The sequence below is a fragment of the Staurois parvus genome, unplaced genomic scaffold (genome assembly GCF_062004578.1).
Source record: "Staurois parvus isolate SC_StPar_1 unplaced genomic scaffold, SC_StPar_1.0 ptg000282l, whole genome shotgun sequence".
NCBI classification, from domain to species: Eukaryota; Metazoa; Chordata; class Amphibia; order Anura; family Ranidae; genus Staurois; species Staurois parvus.
This window is the reverse complement of record NW_028318078.1, coordinates 13,728,601-13,745,441: the sequence shown is the minus strand read 5'-3', so window position 1 is coordinate 13,745,441 and position 16,841 is coordinate 13,728,601. Positions and strand designations below refer to the sequence as shown.

At 37.6% G+C, this 16,841-nt stretch overlaps 1 protein-coding gene across 4 annotated transcripts in view; it reads left to right on the top strand.

The window, feature by feature from the left end:
• The window catches only part of RFT1 (RFT1 glycolipid translocator homolog), a 112,007-nt gene that overhangs the window by 30,137 nt on the left and 65,029 nt on the right, over positions 1 to 16,841 (top strand). For all 4 annotated transcript variants that reach the window (XR_016313400.1, XM_089681962.1, XM_089681961.1 and 1 more), the window contains exons 8-11: positions 7,644 to 7,694; positions 8,386 to 8,516; positions 9,995 to 10,139; positions 13,369 to 13,474. Coding sequence is in view for 3 of the 4 variants with exons in the window: in XM_089681962.1 (XP_089538088.1) it covers positions 7,644 to 7,694; positions 8,386 to 8,516; positions 9,995 to 10,139; positions 13,369 to 13,474 (433 nt within the window). In the remaining variant the exon portion in view is untranslated. The remainder of the gene's footprint in view (positions 1 to 7,643; positions 7,695 to 8,385; positions 8,517 to 9,994; positions 10,140 to 13,368; positions 13,475 to 16,841) is intronic.

Genomic DNA, 16,841 nt, shown 5'->3' with positions numbered 1-16,841 from the left:
AAAGAACAGTGAGCGTTTAGAAGTGAAAAGCTGGTAGCACTAAAATGTAAAGCAACCAAAATAAATAAATATAAACAGAAAAGTGCAACGCTAGAAATGGCATGTACAAAATTCATATGAATGCAAATGTGCTAAAATAAATTAAGTAATGTACTATTACTGCATCCTAATCCTAATAAATGGTAAATAAATAAATAATAATCCACCAAAAACCGTGATCAATAAATAAAGCATACATTTTCAATGTAAAAATACGAATTAATACACCTATAGTGCAAACAAAGTGCCAGTGCAAAATTATATTCGTTCATAGTCCAATATTAAATCAGATATTCTTTGTTACAAGTGTTTCACAATTATCATGCATTCAAAAAACGTAGGTGATCTTCATTGCGATTCTTTCACCCTTATGCACTCACAAGAAAATAAAGAATATCCAGCTTAAACAGAAACACCCAGCCAAACAGGACCTTCAGAGACCACTTTTACAAATGGATAGTAGCGTTAGCTTGAAGTAAGCCCTATGAGGAAATGACTCACCACACGGAGCCCATAATAGAGTACATAGTGTAGTAGTTTAATAAAACAATCAATTTAGACAGAAGATAAAATCCACGTGGAATAAAAACATTTTCAGCCAGAGTTGCAAAGATGGCCACTGGCCCAACATGGACTCGGCGGCGTGACATCAGCATGTATGGCCCCTCCCAACACGTTTCATGCACATGCATGTCTTCACAAAGATACGCCTACTGCTGATGTAGCAAACATCTTCCTTAAATAGCCTGCGTGCTTTATTTTGCTGTAGATAATGAAAACGGTGCCATTTTCCCATAGCCACATATAGAAGGTAATACAGGTAGTGTGCCATTCAAACACAGAAACAACTGGTGCCATTTTTTTGTAGCCACATAAACAAAGAACTACAGGTGATTATTGGCACACCATTTTGCTATGGGTCAAAAGGAAAAAGCACCTAAACGCTAAGAAGTTTATATATACTCCGCAACATTGAGCATAGCTGCTTCCCACATAATCAGAAAATAAAATTAAAAATTGAACTTACACTTAACCAATCAACGGGTACAATAAACAAACATTATAAATACCATAAAATAAAAAATCACAGAAAATATATAGGTGTGTGTAAATATATATATATATATATATACATGATATAAAAAGTCTATACACCCCTGTTAAAATGTCAAGTTTCTGTGATGTGAAAAAATTAGACCAAGATCAATAATTTCAGAAATGTTTCCACCTTTAATGTACCCTATAAACTGTACAACTCAGTTGAACAACAAACTGAAATCTTTTCGGTGGAGGGAAATAAAAATAAAAAAACTAAAATAATATGGTTGCATAAGTGTGCACACCCTTAAACTAATACTTTGTTGAGGCACCTTTTGATTTTATTCCAGCACTCAGTCTTTTTGGTTATGAGTCTATCAGAATGGCACATCTTGACTTTGCAGTATTTGCCCATTCTTCCTTGCAAAAAACACTCCAAATCTGTCAGCGTGCGAGGGCATCACCTGTGCACAGCCCTCTTCAGATCACCCCACAGATTTTCGATTCAGGTCTGAGCTCTGGCTGGGCCATTCCAAAACTTTAATCTTATTCTGGTGAAACCATTCCTTTGTCGATTTGGATGTATGCTTTGGGTCGTTTTCATGCTGAAATATGAAGTTCCTCTTCATGTTCAGCTTTCTAGCAGAAGTCTGAAGGTTTTGTGCCAATATTGACTGGTATTTGGAACTGTTCATAATTCCCTCTACCTTGACTAAGGCCCCAGTTCCAGCTGAAGAAAACCGGCACCAAAGCATGATGCTGCCACCTCCATGCTTCATTGTGGGTATGGTGTTCTTTGGGTGATGTGGTGTTTTTGCACCAAACCTATCATTGGGAATTATGGCCGAAAAGTTCAACCTTGGTTTCATCAGATCATAACACATTTTCCCACATGCTTTTGGGAGACTTCAGATGTGTTTTTGCAAAATTTAACCTGGCTTGGATGTTTTTCTTCGTAAGAAAAGGCTTCTGTCTTTCCACTCTACCCCATAGCCCAGACATATGAAGAATATGGGAGATTGTTGTCACATGTACCACACCGCCAGTACTTGCCAGATATTCCTTCTGCTCCTTTAATGTTGCTGTAGGCCTCTTGGCAGCCTCCCAGACCAGTTTTCTTCTCATCTTTTCATTAATTTTGGAAGGACATCCAGTTCTTAGTAATGTCACTGTTGCGCCATATTTTCTCCACTTGTTGATAACTGTCTTCACTGTGTTCCATGGTATATCTAATGCCTTGGAAATTCTTTTGTACCCTTCTCCTGTGACTGATACCTTTTAACAGTGAGATCCCTCTGATGCCTTGGAAGCTTTCAGAAAGACCTACTAGAAGAGCTGAACTTTTATTTTGGGTTAATCGGAGCCACTTTAAATGATGGCAGGTGTGTACTGACTCCTATTTAACATGATTTTGAATGTGATTTCTTAATTCTGAACACAGCTACATCCCCAGTTATGCAACCACATTATTTTAGTTTTTTTTTTGTTTGTTTACTTCCCCACCAAAAGATTTCAGTTTGTTTTTCAATTTAGTTGTACAGTTTATAGGTCACATTAAAGGTGGAAAAAGATCTGAAATTATTTCTTTGTCTATTTTTTTTTTTACATCACACAAACCTGGCATTTTAACAGGTTGTGTAGGTTTTTTATAGTGTGTGTGTGTGTGTGTGTGTGTGTGTGTGTGTGTGTGTGTGTGTGAGATATACAGTGCCTTGAAGAAGTATTCATATCCCTTGAACGTTTCCATATTTTGTCATGTTACAACCAAAGATGTAAATGTGTTTTTATTGGGATTTTATGTGACAGACCAACACAAAGTGGCACATAATTGTGAAGTGAAAGCATCTGTGAACAGTAATTTTCAAGTCTTGCCACAGATTCTCAATTGGATTTAGGTCTGGACTTTGATTGGGCCATTCTAACACATGAATATGCTTTGATCTAAACCATTCCATTGTAGCTCTGGTTGTATGTTTTGGGTCGTTGTCCTGGAATGTGAACCTCTGCCCCAGTCTCAAGTCTTTTGCAGACTCTAACAGGTTTTCTTCCAAGATTGCCCTGTATTTGGCTCCATCCATCTTTCTATCAACTCTGACCAGCTTCCCCCCTGCTGAAGAAAAGCATTCCCACAGCATGATGCGGCCACCATCATGTTTCACGGTGGGGATGGTGTGTTCAGGGTGATGTTCAATGTTAGTTTGGCGCCACAAATAGTGTTTTTTTGCTTTTAGGCCACAAAGTTCAATTTTGGTCTCATCTGACCAGAGCACCTTCTTCCACATGTTTTCTGTGTCCCTCACATGGCTTCTCGCAAACTGCAAATGGGACTTCTTATGGCTTTTTTTCAACAATGGCTTTCTTCTTGACAATCTTCCATAAAGGCCAGATTTGTGGAGAGCACGACTAATAGTTGTCCTGTGGACAGATTCTCCCACCTGAGCTGTGGATCTCTGCAGCTCCTCCAGAGTTACCATGGGCCTCTTGGCTGCTTCTCTGATTAATGCTGTCCTTGCCCGGCCTGTCAGTTTAGGTGGATGGCCATATCTTGGTAGGTTTGCAGTTTGCATACTCTTTCCATTTTTTGATAATGGATTGAACAGTGCTCTGTGAGATATTCAAAGCTTGGGGGTTTTTTTATAACCTAATCCTGCTTTAAACTTCCCCACAACTTTATCCCTGACCTGTCTGGTGTGTTCCTTGGCCTTTATGATGCTGTTTGTTCACTACTTTTCTCTAACAAACCTCTGAGGGCTTCACAGAACAGCTGTATTTATACTGAGATTAAATTACACTCAGGCGGACTCTATTTACTAATTAGGTGACTCCTGAAGGCAATTGGTTCGACTAGATTTTAGTTAGGGGTATCAAGAGTAAAAGAGGCTGAATACAAATGCATGCCACACTTTTCAGATATTTATTTGTAAAAAAAAAAAAGTAAAACCTTTTCATCATTTTCCTTCTATTTCACAATTATGTGCCACTGCTGGTCTGTCACATAAAATCCCGATAAAACACATTAATGTTTTTGGTTGCAACATGACAAAATGTGGAAAATTTTCAGGGTTATGAATACTTTTTCAAGGCACTGTATGTGTGTGTGTTTGTATGGGTATACAGTTAGGTACATATATATTTGCACACAGGCACAATTTTCATACTTTTGGCTTTGTGTATGCCACCAGAATAAATTAAAATGGAACTATCCAAATTAATTTGAAGTGCAGACTTTCAGCTTTAGTTCAAGGGGTTGAGCATAAATATCAAGTACAAATTTTAGGAACTGCAACCATTTTTATACACAGTCCCTCTATTTTCAAGGGCTCAAATGTAATTGGACAAATTAATATAATCATAAATAAATGTTCATTTTTAATATTTTGTTGAGAATCCTTTACTGGCAAAGACTGCCTGAAGTCTGGAACCCATGTACATTACCAATGACGAGTTTCCTCCTTTCTGATGCTTTGCCAGGCTTTAACTGCAGCTGTCTTCAGTTCTTTGTTTGTGGGTCTTTCTGCCTTTAGTTTTGCCTTCAGCAAGTTAAATGCATGCTCAATTGGGTTGAGATCAGGTGATTGACTCGGTCATTGCAGGGTATTCCACTTATTTTCCTTCAAAAGCTCCTGGGTTGCTTTTGCAGTGTGTTTTGGATCATTGTCCATCTGTACTGTGAAGCACTGTCCAATCAACTTTGCTGTATTTGGCTGAATCTGGGCTGAAAGTATATCTCTAAGCACTGCAGAATTCATCCGGCTGCTTCTGTGTTCTGTCACATCATCAATAAACACCAATGACCCAGTGCCACTGGAAGCCATGCATGCCCATGCCATCACACTGCCTCCACCATGTTTTACAGATGACGTTGTGTGCTTTGGATCATGAGCTGTTCCAAGCCTTCTCCACACTTTTTTCTTCCCGTCTGTCATTCTGGTACAGATTAATTTTAGTTTATTCCATCCAAAGAATGCTTTTCCAGAACTGGTCGGGCTTTTTTTAGATGTTTTTTGGCAAAGTCTAATCTGGACAAAAGTCTAAAAAGGACACAGCGATCACAGACTATGCCAGGCGTGCCTCTGGCGGCGCATTCTGGGAGGACGTAATATGACGCCCTCCCAGAACTGAACTGCCGCACTGTAGCTGTCATTCGGCTATAGTGTGGTAGTAAAGTGGTTAAAAACATGCCAATGACAAGTTAAAAATTCATCAGTAATACATAAACAACTACATCTGAAAAAAATACTAAATGTGCTGAGAACATTATAATTCCAGGGAATTGTAGCTAAACAACAGGTACTTAAAAATGAGATATAAAACCTCAACTGTTATTGATAAAGCAGTTAATATCAAACCCCCCATGTTTTGCATTGTATTGGTATTGTTCTGTCACATGTTCTGTCCCCCTTTGTAATGTACAGCACTGAGCGAACTATTGGCGCTTTATAAATACTGTATAATAATAATAATATCTATATCTATATTCAACCACAAAGGGAATAAAGTATGCATCTCCTATATCGATCTCGTTTCAAGCATGGACACCGCTCTGTGCTTTGTACAACCCTTCCAATATGAACAAATTAAATCTGTCCCTACAAACCTAACGCCCAAGGGATCCTTATGGTGGTATTCTCTAAAGTGTCTCAAAAGAGAATGCTCTTTAAAACCCTTTAGAATATTGTAAAGATGTTCTCTCAAACGATCCCTCAGCCTTCTAGTTGTTCTCTCTATGCATTGCTTTATACAAGGACATTCAAGAAAGTATCCCACATATCTACTATTGCATGTGATGAACAAATCTAATCAGGGGCATTTTTTAGACAAAGGACCATTCAGAAAAATAAGTATTCATGCAGAGGTACCAGACTCCAAAAGATATATCATATATGAGCAGTAATGGTATTTTCATACTCATTAAGACCACTCTGACCCCTGAAGAAACTGCATTGTTAAATAAAGGGCTTAAGCATGCCCCACAGGTGAAATTAAACAAACTCCAAACTTATATTGACATACATAGGTTTATAAGATGGGTGTCCTTAAAAATGCAGCATATGATGAACCCTATAACTATGAATGCGCAAGCTAGTTCAAACATGATGTGCTCTAATTTGAGGAATGCATCTTTATTTAATCCTCCTGCTGCTACAAACCCCCATGTGGCCATTTTTAAAGAAATGGTTATTAGAGATTTATTAAATATTGCGGGTAAAAAAATCCCAGAAATTCCTATTTTGTAAATACTTCTGGACAGGAAAGACTTGGAGATCAGGCCAGAAGATAAAAAGGGGGAGGAGTAGTTTGGGACAAAAAGGATTATATTAAAGAGGTGTATATAATGCTTGAGGACAAAGAAACCTTGCCAAAAGACCGTTTGGTTAAATATAGAAGAGATCTTAAAAAGATTTTTTTGAGGTTTTATATCTAATTTTTTAGCAGCTGTTGTTTAGCTATAATCCCTTGGAATTGTAGTGTACTCTCCACAATATAGTATTTTTTTCAGATGTAGTGTATTACTGATGAATATTTAACTTGTCACTGGCATGTTTTTAATATTTCCTAAATAGCCAGCTTTTTTATTTGTGTTTTTTCCATAGGTTTTTTTATTTAAATTTTTTTTTTATAATATACATTGTTTATAATTATATTTTTAATCTAATTAGGGGCATACTGTATATACAGTATGTGAAAAGTTTTATAGCTTTGTAATTTTTTTATAGCTGTTATACTTATGGTATTTAGGTTATTTATAATGTTTGTTTATTGTCCCCGTTGATTGGTTATGTGTGGGTTAAATTTTAATTTAGATTTTATCTTCTGTTTAAATTGATTGTTTAATTAAACTACTACACTATGTACTCTATTATGGGCTCTGTGTAGTGGGCTATTCCTCATAGGGCTTACTTCAAGCTAACGCTCCTATCCATTTGTGAAAGTAGTCTGTGAAGGTCCTGTTTGGCTGGAAGTTTCTGTTTGAGCTGCATATTCTTTATTTTCTGGTAAGTGCATAATAAAGGTGGAGGAGGTGCACTGAAGATCACCTACGTTTTTTGGATGCATGATAAGTGTGAAACCCTTGTAACGAAGAGTATCTGATTTAACATTGGACGGCCTATGAACTACTATAATTTTGCACTGACACTTTGTTTGCACTATAGTGGTTATTTCTAGTAGAATTTGCTGTTAGGAGCTCCATGCTCTTATAAGCTGTGCCCTCCAACATCAGAAGTAAAATGTCTTTTGTCCTTTCTTGTTCATATGTCTTCATTGGCATAAACACAAGATTGGTGGCTGGTGAAACTGCACTGGAATGTGTCCTTATTCACATACACTACATCTATAATATGGCCATTTCATTACAAGCAACACAGAGAAGGGCTGAGAGCAGAATACAGTATGTTGTACATTTTTCCAGTGATCCGCTAACTAGTGTTGTCACTAGTGCACTAAGGCAAAAAATATATTTGGACATAATGATGTTAGGAGAAAACTAAACACCTGCCTGCAGTTTCACTTCATAGGAACACTTGAGAACTAAGCTTTTAATTTTGTCATTTACTTCCATTCAGGTGAACGCTATGTGATGACATTTCTGAATGTTCTGTCATTTGGTGATCAGGGTAAGTTTACACTATACATCTTCTGTTTATTGCTTTAGATCTATGTTTTCAAAGTGAGCCTTGCATGAAAAAATTACATCCTGGCATTGTAATTAGCACTGACTACTTGGTAAAGCAAGTAAATTGTGGGGAATCCTTACATTTTTATAATTTTAGAACAAAGTCTGGCCATGCTTATTCCATGTTGCAAGTCACTTTGACTTTTCTGAGCTAATAAAATGGGCTCACAATCTACAACTTACATGTAACATGTGATGCAATATCTGTCATTCCCATGCTTTGCTACAGCACAGATCTCTGGCTTACAGAGGTCTGCTGAGATGTCAAAGCAATGAGAGCAACATGACACAAGGAAGTGAGCTGTTGTTGGTGCTTTCTGTGGCTATTCCAATATGGCAGCTCAGAAACACAGTATACAAGGACTGTTTGGCACTAGCAAATTTGATATTTAGTTGATATTAATATTACTAAAAACTGTATATATAATTTAGAAACTGTATCCTTTAAAATAATCTTAATACAAAATCCATTAAAAAAATTTTTTTAAAAAATCGTACCTAAAATTTAAATGGCCATTTAGGTATTTTATTTTATGATGCAAGGATTACAAACATATGTACGAGCAATACACACAACCTTTGTGTAAAGTAGATGAATTTAATCTGTCTTCTATTTTGTCTTTTCTCTTTAGGAGTGTATGACATTGTGAACAATCTGGGCTCACTCGTAGCACGATTTATTTTCTTGCCCATAGAGGAGAGCTTCTATGTCTATTTCTCAAAGGTGTTGGAAAGAGGAAAGGATGTTGGGAATCAGAGGAAGGTAAGTCAGTGTGCCAAAGGTTTAGCCACAGATTTCAAATGAAATATGGCTGCTTTAATCACTCACCCGTGGTGGTGTTCTCCCCTGACTTGTATGACAGCTGGGTTGGGCATACTTAGGGTTATAGTCCCACTCCCATTAAAAAAAAAAAAGACAACATTTGCTCACACATTCTGAGTCTTTTATGACCCATCTAGGGAACCCTGACATCGCCAGTCTGTCACAAGCAATTGGGCTGTAACTGGAATACTGAGAGAGGGTATTTACTATCTTTGGAATTTTAGTAACTTTAGCATGTAGGAAGTCCATAAAATGTTCATGCCCTTCTGTAATTGCAATGTATGCTGTCAGGAGTTGAGGTTTCAAAACAGAATGGAAAGTTTTTAAAATGGCTCTGAGTGGCCTTCAGGGGTTAGTGCTTTAATATTTTGGGTATTTGTTATTGCTTGATGTAACTTAATGTGGTAATAAACCCAGAATCATTAGCAGCCTACCAGTCATTAGATGTGTACATTAGTTGTTTTTTTTTCCTTCCCTCTCTGTTTTCACCTGGTTATCTGGCCAGTAAAACACCTCCTGTATTAGAGTGCCTATATGCTGGATGAAGGAACACAGGGCACACATTTGGACAGCAGTATTGTTAGTCTGAGTGGAGGAGAGTATTAAATGCACTAGCATACTTACATACATTAACAAGTTGAAGCCATAATCCAACTAACACTTTATAAGCAGTTACAGTAAACCGTTTTTTCCCCTTTTGAGGCAAAGGTTTAACCTAAATAAATTAAAGCTGAGCATTGTAAGCACCCCTATCAGTGGTAAATGGTTTGTCTCATCCATGTTACTGATACATCTGCAAGAGAGAGTGTTCTTTTGAAAAAACAGACCTAATGGCCAAATCACAAGATGAAGAAAGAAAGAGCCTAAAAAGAGAAAACTAATGCAGCCATCACATCCAAAAATTGGTAAAAGCTGCAATATAATAAATGTTTTCTTTTGGGTTTAAGACTGCTTCAAGCTTGGATAGGGAGAATTATAAATTGAAGGTAATGTGTGGGCTAAAAGATTTTACTGTTTGCTACCTGTTTGCTGCAGCTAAAGGTCTGTCAGGTTTATTGCTAAATTCATAGTGGTGTTCTACTGCTGGCAAGGGTGGCTTTGTTTAACTAGATAAAATGAAGATTTTCTCTCAGCATAAATGTGTTCATTTTTTGTCCCCTGACCTGGAATAGTTTGTGTATAATTTTCAGTTTGTGGATAAATTGAAGAAAGAAGTCTTTCTTTGCTGTTCTTTTTCTTTACTTAATTGGTAATCTGCTCTTTTCTTCATGTATTAAATGTTTATGTGTAAAAATATTAGTATGCATGTGTGTTTTCCTGGTACCAGCATCTTACGCAACATTGCATGTCATCATCTAAGATTTTTTGGTATGCAGTAAATATTGTTTTTCTAATAGTTTACTTTTTCTTATTTTTAGGAAGAGATTTCTGCAGCATCCGCAGTCCTGGAGTCCCTTCTGAAACTAGTGACCCTGATTGGCCTTGTTATCATTGCATTTGGATATGCTTATTCCCAGCTAGCTCTTGATATTTATGGAGGATCTATGCTAAGTGGAGGCTCTGGTATGTCAAACGAGGGCTATTCGTATGTCAGATGGAAGAAAGAAGCCATACTCCAAATCAGTAGCCATGTGTTAAACAAATCCCTGGTACGCTAGCAATTCACCTGACCTTTCCCGCTGTTAAATACACTTTGGGTATTGATTTGGCTTGTCTTCTTTCTTCTAATTTAAATTCACTATGTGTGGCTGAGGCAAGCCAAGAGCTAGCACCAGAGGATGGCTATGGGGGCATGTATCTGGAGCTTAAAATGGTATTAAACCCAAATGCAAAATTAAATTGCATCTTACCAATCCTTAGATGTAATGGCTGCATTCGTTTTCTTTTTTTAGGCTTTTTTCTTTATTTTCAGCTGGTGATCTGGCCAGTAAATCTGTTACTTTTAACATCCTTAAACATAGCAAACTGTCCAAGCAAAGTAGCAAATGGAGGGTTGAGACACACACTGACAGGGGTGCTTATGATGGTTAGCCTTTACTAATTTACTGTATGTAAAACTCTTTTCCCAAAAGGAAAAAATTGGTTTGCTGTAATTGCTTATAACGTTTTATCTGGAATTCAGTTTCAATTTGTCAGTCAAGTCCGGTACATCTGCTAGTCTAACACTACCCTCTCCCCAGACTGACAATGGTGGCAGAGGTGTCTGCTTTATTGCTTCATCCAGAATATAGACATCCTAAGACAGGAAGTGTGTTACTGGCTGGATCACTAGGTGAAATAAAGGAAAAAAGCCCCCCCCCCCCCTAAAAAACTAATGCAGCCACCACATCTAAAGATTGGTAAGCTGCAATCTAGTACATTTGTTTTTAGGTGTAATTTTGCTTTAAGGCTACTTGGGTAATGAGATCCAATATGCAGCCTGAATTGAGAATGAGCTTTGGCATTCCAACATGTTTGACTATGCAGTAGTGCATCCAAATCTGTACAGTCCGTATGCTTGGCACTTCTGCCATCCTTTGCAGGGAACAATAAACATGGTATCTCAATACCAGTATGCACTGCAGATATGGTCACTACTTGAATACCCAGATTTTTTTTTTTATATTCAGATGTTAAGCTATGCTAATGCATAGCACCCAGCAACGAGAAAAAAAAAAAAAAAAGGGACCTAGTGCGTAAGCATATTTTTTATTCCAATAAAACGTGACCTCAGTCTACTGATGCCATTGGACTCTGATGCCACTTTAAATATGCAGCTATTTCATGCACACGCTTGAGTGCATTACTTTATTATGTAAAAAAGTGTTCTTTTTTTTTTTTAATTCACTAGATCACTAGACCGACTTCAGTAGAAGCAGCAAGACCATTTTCTTTTTTCCTAGACCATAGAGCTTAGAGGAGGCCATCTTTCATCCGTTCATCTCTGTAACCAGCCGCTGCAACCACCAGATCAGTCCCCGGGGCTACTGGTCATCAGGGTAAACCCGGGAACTACCGCTTCTGAAAGTGATCCAGCGGCAAATCCACTGCTAAGATCAATTTTAGTGGTTATAGAATTGCCTGCTAAAAAAAAAACCAATACTGGGCTCTTGGCATACTGCTGCAGCCATAACACTGGTAATCCTTTTCCAACGGTGGATGTCATTTGTCTATGGCCCAGTTGGAAAGTGGTTCATTTCTTAACTTTCCAAAAAATTGTGACAAAATTACAACTTCAAAAATCTCAGCATGCTTATTGACTGTCTACTTTCCAAAAAGGGGTCATTTGGGGGTTTTCTACTGTCCTGGCATTTTAGGGCCCCAGGAAATGAGATCAGTACATCAGGACTGCTCAGTCTTTATATATATATATATATATATATATATATATATATATATATATATATATATATATATATATACACACACACCATAGTTTGTAGACTATAGCTTTCACATAATATACACTGATTTGGGTTGTTTTTACTAGGGATGCACCGAAATTCTGGTGGCTGAAATGTTTCGGCCGAAGACACCCCTTTCAGCTGTCGGCCGAGATAAAAAAGCACCGATACAGGTGCCAAAAAAACCCTGCCGCTCAGTAGTTCATTCTTATCTGAAACCATCGATCCTGGCGCTGGGCATAGAGATGAGTGAAGGAAAGATGGCCACCACACATCTCTATGCCCTTGGAGGACTGGAGCAATGTCACTTATGGTTCTGGCTTTTTTTTTTTATTTTAAAGCACTAGATCAATGCTTTTTTTTTTTTTTTTTTTTTATCTAATGCTTTACATTGTAGAGGAGAGATATGGGGTCTTATTGACACCATATCTCTCCATAAAGAGGATCTGTTACTAATTATTTCTATCACAAGGGATGCATGCATTTCTTGTGATAAGAATAAAAGTGATTACAATTTTTTTAAAAGGGACAATGCAAAAAAAAAAAAAATATTAAATACATTTTTTTAAAAAAGTTTAAAGTGCCCCCGTTCTCGCACATAGTGGTGAACGCATATGTAGGCCATGCCCACATAAGTAAATGGTGTTCAAACCACACATGTGAGGTATCGCCACGAACATCAGAGCAAGATCAATAATTCTCACACTAGACCTCCTCTGTAACTTTACACTGATAACCTGTAGAAATTTTTAAAGTATCACCCATGGAGATTTTTAAGTACCGAAAGTTTTCATGCCATTCCACGAGCTTGCGCAATTTTAAAGCATGACATATTGGGTATCTATTTACTTGCCGTAACACCCTCTTACATATTTTACAAAACAATTGGGGTATATATTGTTTTTGTTAATCAAAGTGTATTTTTTTCCAAAAAATATATATTTTGTTATTGTTAATCTTAAAGGAAAGTTGTGATGTTAGAATTATGTGAGCTGACAAACTGAAAGCTCCAGAGTGTTCAACCTGTTCCTTGCTTCAATACAAATCAAACAGGTGGAGCATTCATCAGACCTCTCATTATTATCTCTCCTTCCTGTCTACCTTCTGCTTCCGTAGCTGCCCTCTTACTATCCTGCAGTAGCTCTTAAAGAGCCCAACACCTGAATAATAAAGAAGTCGGATATACAGTATACCTGTCATTCAGAACATATCCCTTTTGGCCATTGCAACAGATTTTTTACAAGTGCCATAGAAATAGGCAGTGTTCTAAATGGGCTGTTGCACCGACGGCACAGATTCTTATTGATTTTTTTTTTTTTTTTTTTTTTTTAAACTGCCAGGTACAAATGCTGACATCCTGAAAATATTAGCAAGGTATTGCCAACTGATTCTGTGTGTCTTCTTACCAGGTCCTGTTCTTCTGCGCTGCTACTGTTTGTATGTTCTCCTGCTGGCAATTAATGGTGTTACTGAATGTTTTACCTTTGCTTCAATGAGTAAGGAGGAAGTAGACAGGTGAGAATATCCTTTTTACAGTATTGTATTGAACAACATGCAACTCTAATTAAAAATAGAATAAAATATAATTTTCAAGTTTAAGTTAAGCAAGAACTGTAAAATTATACAGTTATGCAAATATTGTATGTATTACAGGACTGATGGTTAGGTTGAAGTGTTGTCTCATGTTTAAGCAGAGTTCAATAAATGCCCATGACACTTCAGTCTGACTGCACAGCCTATGTCCTGCTTAAAGATGTATTTATAAGAGTAGGGAATGGTTAAAGCGGAGTTTCCCCTCAACCCTTTTCCTGGCAGCAATTTTACAATTTTGGATTTCTTATGACTTTCTGTCTTAGTGACCATGGTCAGCAAGACGAATAAAGAGTGGAAATTGCTTTTAGTACGTACACGCAGCTATGAAAACATGGGAATAGTTCTAATAATCCATCCTTACTCTATCCAAAACTTGGAAATAAAGGTTTTTTGGTTTTACACACACTTTTAGAAAAAAAGACTATATTGTATTTTCACATTTGTACAGGTTTGCTTGTCTGTATTTTATGTTTTTAGACTAGATGTATGGTATTTTTCCTACTATGATGACCCTGCCTGTTTGGAAAAGATATGTGTATAGAGAGTGTATTGTTGTCAGTCAGGCAGCTGAATTTTAGATTTACATTGTAGTAGAGTAGCATTGCAGTGACGCACATCCCATGCGTAGTACATCAGATAATCAGGGATATATGCAGAAACCAAAATTATAAAACAGTACCACACATTAGGATAATTTATATCCAGCTGCTCTTTTACATGTGCATGTAAAAACAAACATTGAAAAGGCCATCCTTTCTTTTAAATGTTAATGGATCCACACGTTACACTAGAAGTCTCACCCCTTCTGTGTGTGTATATATGTATATATATATATATGTATATATGTATGTGTATATATATATATATATATATATATATATACAGTCATGGCCGAAATTGTTGGCACCCTTGATATTTCTCCAGGAAATCATGTATTTCTCACGAAACGTATTGCATTAACACATGTTTTGCTATACACATGTTTATTCCCTTTGTGTGTATTGGGACAAAACAAAAAAAGGGAGGAAAGAAAGCAAATTCGACATAATGTCACACAAACCTCCAAAAATGGGCTGGACAAAAGTATTGGCACCCTTTCACAACTGCGGATAAATAAGAATGTTACAAGCATGTGATGCTCCTGTAAACTCACCTGGGGCAAGTAACAGGTGTGGGCAATATAGAAATCACACCTGAAAGCAGATAAAAAGGAGAGACGTTCACTTAACCTTTGCATTGTGTGTCTGTCTGTGCCACACTAAGCATGGACAACAGAAAGAGGAGACGAGAACTGTCTGAGGACCTGAGAACCAAAATTGTGGCAAAATATCAACAATCTCAAGGTTACAAGTCCATCTCCAGAGAACTAGATTTGCCTTTGTCCACAGTGCGCAACATTATCAAGAAGTTTGCAACCCATGGCACTGTAGCTAATCTCCCTGGTCGTGGACGGATGAGGAAAATTGATGAAAGATTGCAACGCAGAATAGTCCGGATGGTGGATAAGCAGCCCCAAACATGTTCCAAAGACATTCAAGCTGTCCTGCAGGCTCAGGGAGCATCAGTGTCAGCGCGAACTATCCGTCGACATTTAAATGAAATGAAACGCTATGGCAGGAGACCCAGGAGGACCCCACTGCTGACACAGAGACATAAAAAAGCAAGACTACAGTTTGCCAAAATGTACTTGAGTAAGCCAAAAGCCTTCTGGGAAAACGTCTTGTGGACAGATGAGACCAAGATAGAGCTTTTCGGTAAAGCACATCATTCTACTGTTTACCGAAAACGGAATGAGGCCTACAAAGAACAAAACACAGTACCTACGGTAAAATATGGTGGAGGTTCAATGATGTTTTGGGGTTGTTTTGCTGCCTCTGGCACTGGGTGCCTTGACTGTGTGCAAGGCATCATGAAATCTGAGGATTACCAAAGGATTTTGGGTCGCACTGTAGGGCCCAGTGTCAGAAAGCTGGGTTTGCGTCCAAGATCCTGGGTCTTCCAGCAGGACAATGACCCCAAACATACGTCAAAAAGCACTCAGAAATGGATGGCAAAGAAGCGCTGGAGAGTTCTGAAGTGGCCAGCAATGAGCCCAGATCTAAATCCCATTGAACACCTGTGGAGAGATCTTAAAATTGCTGTTGGGAAAAGGTGTCCTTCCAATAAGAGAGACCTGGAGCTGTTTGCAAAGGAAGAGTGGTCCAAAATTCCGGGTGAGAGGTGTCAGAAGCTTATTGATGGTTATAGGAAGCGACTGATTTCAGTTATGTTTTCCAAAGGGTGTGCAACCAAATATTAAGTTAAGGGTGCCAATACTTTTGTCCAGCCCATTTTTGGGGTTTTGTGTGACATTATGTCATATTTGCTTTTCTGCCTCTGTTTTATATTTGTTCCAATACATACAAAGGGAATAAACATGTGTATAGCAAAACATGTGTTAATGCAATACCTTTTTTGTGTGAAATACTTGATTTTCAGGAAAAATATCAAGGGTGCCAACAATTTCGGCCATGACTGTATATATATATATATATATGTGTATATATATATATATATATATATATCTGTGTGTGTGTGTATATGTATGTATACGTGTGTGTGTGTGTATATACAGTATATGTGTATATATGTATATGTGTATATATATATATATATATATATATATATATATATATGCATTTAGGCATCTAGATGTGGTGAAGATGACTTGCTGAAGTTCAAACTGAGCATCAGAATGAGGAAGAAAGGTGATTTGAGTGACTTTGAACATGGCATGGTTGTTAGTGCCAGTCAGGTTGGTCTGAGTATTTCAAAAACTTCTGATCTTCTGGGATTCTAGGGTTCACAGAAAATGGTCCAAAAAAGAGAAAATATCCAGTGAGCTGCAGTTGTGTGGACAAAAATGTCTTGTTGATGTCAGAGATCAGAGGAGAATGGGCATTCAATTTCAGCTGCAACATTCAGATGGTAGGGTCAGAATTCGGCGTAAACAACATGAAAGCATTGATCCAACCTACCTTGTATGAACAGTTCAGGCTGGTGGTGGTGTAATGGTGTGGGGGATATTTTCTTGGCACTAGCAAGGTGTAACTAATAAAGTGGCATGTGTGTGTGTTAGTGTTATGATTTGAAGCTTGCATAGAGGCTGTAGGGCTTTAAATGTCCTGTGTTGTGCACACAACTGATGAATGATTGCACAGCAAAAAAGAGAAAATGAAAAATACTTGGGTGTTAAAAGTACCAATCACTTGAAATATAGAGTAATAGATGATGTTGTATTTTTTTTTCT